Source organism: Simochromis diagramma, unplaced genomic scaffold, assembly GCF_900408965.1.
Source record: "Simochromis diagramma unplaced genomic scaffold, fSimDia1.1 OVJJ01000293.1, whole genome shotgun sequence".
NCBI classification, from domain to species: domain Eukaryota; kingdom Metazoa; phylum Chordata; class Actinopteri; order Cichliformes; family Cichlidae; genus Simochromis; species Simochromis diagramma.
The window spans coordinates 10,388,880-10,399,247 of record NW_024386801.1 but is presented as its reverse complement, the minus strand read 5'-3'; the positions used below and the strand labels follow the sequence as shown (position 1 = coordinate 10,399,247).

General features: G+C 39.9%; 1 protein-coding gene across 2 annotated transcripts; it reads right to left on the bottom strand.

Annotated features, from left to right (window-relative positions):
* Positions 1-295: 295 nt before the first annotated feature.
* On the bottom strand, positions 296-8,888 carry znf592 (zinc finger protein 592). Of its 2 annotated transcripts, none has more exons than XM_040025703.1 (9): positions 8,866-8,888; positions 6,011-8,262; positions 5,375-5,553; positions 5,103-5,276; positions 4,856-5,015; positions 4,084-4,347; positions 2,654-2,766; positions 2,422-2,563; positions 296-2,338 (listed from the first exon to the last, which is right to left on the bottom strand). In XM_040025703.1, exons 2-9 carry the CDS (start codon positions 8,240-8,242, stop codon positions 1,838-1,840), a joined length of 3,765 nt encoding a protein of 1,254 aa, XP_039881637.1. In that variant the 5' UTR covers positions 8,243-8,262; positions 8,866-8,888; the 3' UTR covers positions 296-1,837. The 2 variants fall into 2 exon arrangements, with proteins under 2 accessions (XP_039881637.1, XP_039881636.1); XM_040025702.1 differs by lacking the exon at positions 8,866-8,888 and adding an exon at positions 8,677-8,840.
* Positions 8,889-10,368: the final 1,480 nt, after the last annotated feature.

Below are 10,368 nucleotides of genomic sequence, written 5' to 3'. Positions count from 1 at the left end.
GTGCTTCCAATTAATTTGGAGCTGGTCAATTAAAAGAAATCTCTTCTGTTACTTTGGGTACAGGCAGTTATACTGAGACAGGATCGGCTTAATATTCTAATGGGATGAAGTCATCCATCTGTGGTTGTTGCTTATTGGATGCATGATGCACATTAGAGTGCCTTGTGCCTTTCTGACTTGCTGTGACGATTTTAAGCACGTGACCTCGTCGCAAAACTACTGATTATCACACCCCGATTACATTAAATTCTTTCAACCCAGCAGGTCTGTAATGAAAGACAAGACAGAGCAGATCTGTAATTAAATGCACCAATTTATTTGTAAGTACTTTAATGTAACAGCAAGGCACGTAGGCCACTGCATGCTGAACAGATGAAATGGCTTAAGAAATGCTGTAAATCCAAGTTTAATTGGCTACTGTAGGTACACAAATTCTTAACCAAGTCCTCACTGTACACAGTATCAAAAAGTACAAATATCTTTCAACAAGGATTACAAAAAGACAAACAGTGAACAAGTAATTCCTCTCAGCCCCTGCAGGTAAGCAGCTGCAGTGTGGTGATTCGAGGGCTTACAGAGAATCAAAGAGCTCACACAGCACTTTCATAGAAAAGTTCACTTGTCAGTTGAGTCAATATGACCATAAAAAGACTTAATGTCATTCCCAAAATAATTTATAAAATTTATTAATGTGGGATAATACATTTTTAAAACTAATTTTTTTACATTGCACTGAGATTAACTGCAACTTCTCGAAGCCTTTCGACGTTTAACAATCACTGCCATTTACCACGGAGGTAGGAACTGTCACGTAGTCAATACAAAACGAGGTGTCGCTTCACATATCAGAGCCTGCAACCGAAAAGTATCCCCCTTTTGCCAAGTGCTAATCTAAGATAATTTTTATTTTAAGTCACTGCATTCCCATTCACGTTCCCAGGTGCTGATTCATAAAACATTAACTCTGACATGCTGATGAATTTCACTCTCACACTTTCTCTGGATCATCCTCAACAAATGTACCCTGATTTGACGTAACATTGACCGTTCACTTGCTGGAAAACAAAAAAAAAAAAAAAAAAAAAAACCCCCAAAAAAATAAATAAAAAAACCCCACTTCTGGCAATTTGAGGTATTTTCAATACAACAATACTGCTGCAGAACACATGTAATACCTCTTTGTTTCTCCCAAACACGTGAAAAAAAAACCCCAAAACAGACGGTATAAAATTGTTTTTTTTTTGTTTTGTTTTTTAAAAAGGCCAAACCACGAACTTGTAATTACTGCTTTTACATGAACAATCAATTATACTGTGTTTCGTAAAAAATAAAAACCTACTAATATTAAAAAAGCAGCCTGAATCATTCAGGATTTAGTGTGAGGCATTAAATAATTTGAAACAATACCTGAAACTCCACCAATACACTGTTACAATAATCAATACCAGACCGTAAAACAAACACACATTCCTGAGTCTCCTGCCAGGGTGGATGGAAAATGTTAAGCAAAAAATTTTGACGAAAAAAGAAAAAAACAGAAGGGGGAAATGTTTAACCGTAGTATGAGTGATGAGTGCAGTTATATGTGAAAGGCAAGATTAATATATTACCAACATACAAGGTTAAATTAAAAAACAAAAAAATAATATGAAAATATTTGTTCTGTATTAAATATATGTATCTGCTAGAATATACTGCACCGCCTCTAAATAGGTTGTCCTAATTAAAGGCATTACATCTTTGTACCACCTGCCTAAAAAACATCAAGCATCCCTTATGACTTTCACATGAAAACTGAGGATATTAAAGCAGCTTTAAACAGGAGCTGAGGTGGCTCTCACTGCTGGAGAGAGACTGCTTGTGTCTGAGAGTGAGTGCTCAGATTTAAGTTACAGTCTGTGCTCGTGGAGCAGTGCGGACTTTCTTGCTCTCCGGCCGGTGAGGGATCAGATTTGTTTAGCTGGTGAAACAAATCGTTTTCCTCATCAGATTCTGCTGATCCAGCCAGCTGATTATCCTGCTCCTTCTCTTTAACATCTCCCTCTAGTTTTTTCTCCTCTTCCTCTGGATCTTTGACTTTGTGTACGATGAAAAGATGTCTATTGAGAGACAGCACGGACGTGAAACACAGGCCACAGTGAAGGCACTGAGGAGTGTTCTCGTCGGTTTTATGCTGAGGTATATGCTGCTGGAACTCTGTGCTGTTGTCTGTGACGAAGCCACACTTCGAACAGCGGAACTGAGTTTTCAGACGCTTAGCTGAAGGAGCCTCGAGACTACCTGCAGGATCCTGAACCTCCATCTGTGTGCCCACATCAGGTGTTGCTGATACAAGCCTCTGGAAATCAAAAGTTATGCAGTTTAGACCAGTGAGCAGATTGGAAGCATTTATGTTTGTGTTGAGAAATAATAAATTGCTACCTTGTCCAAAGCATTTTTGTCTACTTGGATGGGCATTTTTGGCATTTGGCTAAGATCAGGATTTTTTATTCCATGCATAAGGCTGATGTGGTTCTTCAACATCACACTTGACGTGAATATTGTCTTCTTGTCCATGCAATACCTAACAAACAGGGATGGAGCAACAATTAAAAACTGCTTTGTGGCCAAAGTTACTATTATTATTATTATTTATACATTTTCAAAATCTTACCAACAGGTATAAGTCCTCTTTTTCCCATCATGATCATTGCGAATGTGTCTTCTCAGACTGATTGCAGTGTTGAAAGACAACACACAGTGCCGACAGGGATACTTCTTCACGGACTGTTGACAAAAAAAATAAATAAATAAATAATTTGAGGAATGACAAGATGAGCTTAACTGAATTATTTAAGCATCAGCGTTGAAACAGACAATTTTGGATCTAACTGGGAATTCAAACCAGAATAAAAATGCATCTTGCTTATACTGGTTGACCTAAAAACTCTGACTTAGAGGTGCAGGACTCATTTCAGCCCTACTGCTCGTTGGCTACTCACAGCTGTGAAATACTACTGGTCCAACTAATAGTATTTCCCAAACACGTACTCAACTTAGTATTTTTTTTACTGGTTCAATTACTTTATTTCCATTACGCACAAAAACAAAATATGTTCATAATAAACCTCATTTACATTTATCAGCATGTAATGCACAAGTCTGTGCTTAGATAATACAGTCAAATGTTTCACACACTAATCCAGAATAAATCAGTATACAAAGATACAAACAAAGTTCAAAGAATAAATAATGTTCTATAAATAAATGATAATGACAGTAAGTGCAGTGAGTGTCTCATCTTTGGATGACAGATCGTGTAATCTTTGTCACCCAACTGGTTCCCTATTTATTACGTTTGTTTTTTCCATAATTTTGATATCACCCCTCACCCACCCCTTCTATTTTTTTTTTTTTTTATTTAACTTGAGTCACAGTTTACAGCACAGGGGACAGAGTTTCTTGAGCTGGAAATTCTGTTCTATTTTGGTGTAGTGATGAAAGCTCTACAGCTTTCTCCATGATCCATCTCGAGCTAAACGTGTTGCATAGTAATATGTATAACAGTATGGTAAAATATGTAAAGCAGTATAGTAAAAAGAAAATAAACAAAACAGAGCAGTGTGTATGGGGAGTAATTTTGCATTTGTACTCATTTGGTAGCAGGGTAAGACTATTTCTACTCAGTGTGAACTGAAGCCCAATGAGTCTAAAAACTCAGTGTATCCTGGAGAAAGCAGAGGGCATGGGGAAAAAAAGGAGGGTGGTGGTAATTGGCAAGCTGCTCCAGAGTAATACTGTATATTCTACATGACCCAGTTTCAATTCAAAAAACAAATTTTACATTCTTAAAAAAATAAAAATAATTGTGTTTATATGGAAAAATTCCAATTCAAGGCATCTAAACCCAGGTACCACAGTTTTAATACAGGAACCCAGACAAGGCTTTACATGATTTACTGATGTTGCTGTCTGAACGGTCTTCTGTGGCACACTGTCGGTATATCTGTCAAGATTTTAAGACACCAACTCAAGACATAAGAGCGCAACACTCAGTAATGTTTTGCATCAGCAGACGTCAGTGCGGGGTCAGTGCACCCTTACCTTTCCGTGTGTGGTCTTCAAATGGGAAACGTAGGCATCTCGCTCAGTGAACTGCTGCAGGCACTCGTTACATGTCCATCCAGCGGGTTTCACACGATTTAGGATTTTGCCGTCTTGCTCAGACTTCTCTCTAGTAGCAACTGTCTGTTTAACAGGGTAGTGACTCTTCTGTTTTTGGATAGACTGAGACTCCTGGTGCAAGTCAGCATGCTTAGTTTCTTTCTTCTTCTCTGTCTCTTCACTCGTGTTTCCTACATGCACACCCTGCAGAACAGGAAACAAAATTCACATTATCATGCTCAAACGTATTTACACAGGAACATTTAACTGTTTCTTTGCTGGTGTTTTAACAAAAGAACACTACTGCTGGAGCATAAGTTAATGATTTCCCGTGTTGATTGATCTGTATCAGGTGTATGGTTTTAAAGATTTAAAAAACACCAAAAAAAAACCAAAAAGTAAACACGATAGGACACAGCACCTTACTTTTACTGGATGCACTTTATAACTCTTCTATGGACTAAGGAACCTTTTTTTCAGATGTCTGACAACTTTAGCACAAATCATTTTAGATAAGAAGTGTGGCCGCACATATAAACTCCTATAGACATCCTAAACTCCTAAAGGATCACTTGCAGGGAATATATTAAAAAATACTGACAACCATCAGTGCTACACCTCACCAGTGCTGACTGACCACCTTTTATGTCTGAGAGGTAAAAATGATAAACATGTAAAGCATCTAAATAAAATGCATATATTTAATTCTAACCTTGAAATGCTGCATTAATAGCAGCTTTTGTGGAAAGACTGAGTTGCATTCTGGACACTTGAATACAGACGTAACACGCTTGCTGGAATTCTGATAGAAATGCTGAAACAGTAGCTGCTTTTTCTTGAACATTTTCTCACAGGAACACTTTAAGATTAACCTGCAAAAAGAAAGCAAAAACTGTTAAAGCAGCCTATGAGGAGAAGCCCACAGTTTTCAACCGTCAGGTCATGAGATGTTAACTTACTCTGGAGTTGTTTTGCTAGTACTGTGTTTATTTTTCAAATGCAGTTCACAGTTGTCGGAGGTCTTGAATGCAACCGGGCAGATGGAGCACTTGTACAAGACCTCACAGTGTTTTTCTTCGATGTGAGTCTTTTGTCCTTGAAGGGTCCGGAAAACCATATCACAGTGAAGACATCTGGAAGAAAAGGAAAACATAATTGTTGCAACAGTGCACTGTACACTGTGGGGGGAGGGGTTTAAAAAAAACCCTGCATTTCTTGCCAAGTTACTCACTTGTACCAAGCCTTGCGAGCATAGTGCAGGCAGTTTTCCCTGACGTGCTTTTGGATGTCTGCAGAACGACACAGGGCACCACACTCAGGGCAGCAGTAAGGGGACTTATGTGCATGAATGCGTAGGTGAGCTCTGAAACTGCACTTGTTGGGCAGCAGCATTGAGCAACCTTTACAGATCTGGTATTTCACAACAGAACAGAACAAAAAGACAGTTTTGAGTGGAAAACAAACAAACAAACAGTGGTGCCATTAAAAAGGACAAATCTGGTGATAGAGAAAATACATTTGTTTTTATAGAAAACAATCCAATTAACAGCTACAATGAAGTAAGTAATTATACAAAGCAGTATTCTCTCTTTAGCTAGAATAAGCTTACTCATCTGTACCTCAGTAGTCAATCAGAAACAGATCAGATAAATTATCTACAAAGTGGCACCAGGCATCGTGTTGCTTCATTATGATAAATCTATGCCCTGAAGCGCACTTTTCTACTTTGATTTGAGTGACTTTTACAGATTAAAAACATTTAACAGTAAGCACTAATAGGCTTAGATACTTGCTAAATTCTGCAAGGTGGTCTTCTCAAGTGATTTGTTGTCACCCTTATACTTGAATATGTCAATTAGCTACTCACCAGTTCTTCTGTATCTTCTGACAGCTTCTGGTAATGGCCTGCGAGTGCTTTGTAGTCAGGCAACTGCTTGTTACACTCCAAACAACGGAGTCGATGGCGGATGACGCTTTCCGGATACAAGGGCAGGACAGGCTCACTTTTAGGCAAGACTAATGGCGAGGAGTAAGTGCCCACACTAACCAGTTCACTACTCAGGGGTACAAACATTTTTTCTTCTGCTATGGGCTTCAAATTGAGCTGTGTGCACTGCATCACTGTGCCACCGTTCTTGTGTTCCCTTGCATGAGCCAACAAGGCACACTTGTTAAAAAACACCAAAGTCTTTGCGCAGTGTGTACATCCTACTTCAATGTGGACACTCCTCCTACTGTAATGAAATGCGAGGCTCTTCTCCACCCCAAAGGAGTCCCCACACTCGAGGCAGCAGTATCCATGTGGTGGAAGGTTGATATTGGTTCCCGGAGGTGGGTTCAAGTTTGGCACATATGTAGGCACAGGGTTGGCACTGTTCAACAGTCTGTTTAAAGTTCCCGCAGATGGGTTCGGATTAGACATGCGGGGATAAGAATTGGCTGTTTTGACCTGATGCACTAATGGGACAGTACTGTACACTGTGGAGGAGAGTGTGCGTTGACTTTGTTGATAGGAGGTGGTTCGTGCAGCTACTGAAGCAGCAACGCTGTGAGGGACAAGGTTTAGACTAGCTAAGTGCATTGCTTTTGGAAGGAAGTTTGTGGTAGTTGCATGGCCTGTAGTGGCTGATACTCTCTTTGGTTTGTGCACTTGATGTGCGGCAGATCTTTTGACTTTAGTATTATGGACTACTGGTGCAGAGCGCATTACACCTGACCTCCGGGAGTTTTCCTCCGACTTCCTGTTTGAAACTTTTGCCGAAGCTGTATTGGCTGCATTACCTTTACTTGGCACCCCAACAACACCATCAGGAGCTTGAGACTGATGTGGAGATGCATTACAGTATGAATCATCACTATTCATACTCTGCGATGGAGAGGATTCGTAGGCAGAATGCACGTCTTCATTTTCTGAATCTGGGAGCACACTGGTGACGGTACGCTTGATCTGCCCAGATGTGGTTTTAATGGTCTTAATCCTGACCTTAGGTATGGCTGGAGGTGAACTAGATACCACTGCAGGGGATGCTTTGCCACTACTGTCACTGCAGATACTCACAGGGCTATCAGGTGGTTTCCTTAATCGTTTCACTGCTTCAAGTGGACTTCTGGGGCTTCGTGGGGATATGGGGACCTTGGGGCTAGCTTTCATGCAGTCACTTTGAACAGCTGGGGATTCTCTGTGATCTGTCTGCTCATTGGGATCTTTTCTAGCATTCAGAGCCACCAGAGCATCAAGACAAGAGGATAATTTACATGTCTGTGACTTGACATGTGGATAAGGGGCAATAAGGGATAAGGGAACAGTCACTGGTGCTCCTGAATTGCAGTTGGTTTCAGTGAAGTTCTGGTTTCCTAATTGTGGAGGAAATTCACTGTGTAGTCCAGGTGTTTTCTCTGCTTCACTACTACCACAGATGTCAGAAAGCTCCTCGCTTCTACTACTTTCTGCTCCTTTAATCCTCTGTATGCTTTCGTAATTATTAGAGTCCTTGGAAGAGTTATCAAACATGCTAAGGTCCATTCTTTTGGGATTGTGACAGACTGAAGTGTCCAAAACTGAAGCTTCTGGGAAACATAGTCTGTCTTCGTTTGGAAGTATTTCCTCTCTGCTTGACTGGGTGTTTTCATGCTCAGGACTGGAGACTGGACTTAAATCTGAAAGTGCCTGAGGAAACAATGGTGCCTCATCTGGTATAGGTGGCTTTCCAGAAAGCTCACTTGAAGCCTTCCCATTCAATGTGGACACAAATGATTTGGAGAAGCTGGTATTAGTTGTCTCAGCAGAGGTCACAGAAGTGTCTTGTCCCCTAAATCCATTTTGCAATGTTGGTCCCGAGTGAAGTCTATCACTAAATTCTTCAAGTAACTCCTGCCGACTTGTATTTTTCACAATAACACTTACAGCTGGGACATCTGAGGGTGGTATAGCTTGGTTAGTCAGTAAGCTGTCATCCAGACACATCTCTGTGTGTTTCAGCTGACTTTCTGCTTCCTCATGACTCCCCTGGATGGGCTCTTTGGCATCCAATCCAGTGGCATCTGGGATGTCAAAAGCTGCCAGGAGATCATCAAAATCTGGGGTCTTCATGTCACCCATGGCCGCACAGTCTCACAAACCTACAGAAAGACGCAGCTGTGACTTAGCATAAGCTTAAAGAACTGTTAAAATAAAAAACTAAAAAAAGAGAAAAAAAGCTGTTTTATAAACTGAAGAGTAACTATTTAGCAAATGAGACGCGTCATATGTCAACGCTAGCTTTAGCCAGCAAGCTAAACGTGGGCAACATCTCCAGCGCTAATGCTAAATATGCAATAAAACACGCACAACACAAGCGATTTAACAGATAGCACAAACTTTAAACCCACTCACTGGACAAATTATATGACAGATGCACACAGGAGCCAGCTAACAAGTTAGCTGTAAAATGGAGCTAAGCTAGCGAGTTAGCCCCCATCTTAGCAACATGCTACAGCGTAAATAATTCAGCCAAACGAGTAAAGTCGTCACGTAATGATACACAGGGTGCTCACCATTTGATCCGAGTGTGTTAAACAGCTCTAGTAAACTAGCTACTCAGCCATTTAACTGTCTGCACTAAATATTCGCAAGCTAGGCTAGGCTGTTTTAATGTTTCAAAGCTAGGCTACAAGCTACTAACGTTAACTTCGTTTTCCTTTTCCTCAGTGGGAGATTGAAACCCTCGGCGCTGTCTTACAGACCTGAGGTTGCGGCGGGAGTGACTGCTTTCAACGACAGTACTAAAGGTCCACTAAAATATTTATTCAGGTTCAGGACGGAGTTGCAACTCACAAACGACGAAGCTTCGGTGTTCGGTAAGGTTGGGTAATGCTAACAATATTAACATTTAATGCAAATAAAAACCTTGAGTCCGGGTGAATATATAATGAGGCACTAAATCCTACTAATAATATTGAAAATGCAAACAAATAACATTATTATAGGTGTCGGAAAGCTTGTTTCGAATTCCCTAAAGCTCTTGTCTTTGGTTAATGAAAAGTAAACACAGAAATATAGCCTTGTCCTCCTAATTTGGGTGAATTTTAAAGAAAAATTCAAGCCCCAAACGACCCAAAATGCAAAAACAGTGCCTTTCATCAGACACGTCTGCCTGGCAAAGATCTCTCAGCTTCAGGGGATGTGCAAAATACTATGCATGCTCAAAATACCTTTAAATTACGGTTTTGTAAACCGTGATATCTGTATACAGCTATTCATAGACATAAAACTAATCCTATCAGAAATATATAAACATCACTATAACCACCAATTACCAAGTTCATTTGGCTTCCAGTTATTTGTTAAAGTGTTCATCAGATCCATGCTGTGAAATGTCACAAATCATGCTGTAAACTGGAAGTCATCCCAATATGTCTGCGGTATTAACACTTTATGGGCTAATAATGGGTTTTTGGCTGTAATTAAGATGATAATTTGGTGAGGAGGGTGATCTTCTCTAAAGATCCATGACCTCAGCAGCCTCTGATTTGGGAAACTGCCAGTATTTTAGTGAAGAAGCTATATAAACGTCCTGTAAGACATAACTGAGGGCATTAAAGCTCTACAGCTTCCTTCCCGCAAGTCAAGGTTTCCAGAAGTGACAGCAGTTCGCATTAAATTTATAGGCGCATGCACTTAGTCATCAGCTAACAATAAATAAATAAAGGCTTTATTTAGTGTAAACGTAATAGAAGTAACATGCTATTGATTGTATGCATTTAAGAGATGAAACAAACTTATTTTGCTGGTTTAAAAAAAAAAATAGATACTTAAATATAAATTGACAGACTTATCAAACTCAGTTTAATGCTGGATAAAGTAGAGGGCTTCTTATTGAATTAATGGTACATTATTCCCACTCCACTGCCAATCTGAGCTTGCTAGGGAAATTAACATAAAAACAACTCCTCGGGCTGCTGATTCAGTCTATTTAATGTTGCCACAAAATCTGTTACTGATCATTAATATCTGTTAATGGATTTCAGGGTGCCAAGCTTTCTAACTGAAGGCAAATGGGCTGCACTTTTAAATATTAATTATTCTTTATCACTTCCTCCAGACAGACTGAGTCCCCACTGAGTGTCACCAAGCATGCACTAACTCTATTTCAAAGGAATCATAATTTTTTATGTGTTAGACAAGATTATATTTAACCAGGTGAAAGCGGAACAAACAGCTGCCATTACACCCAATCGCGAATCATC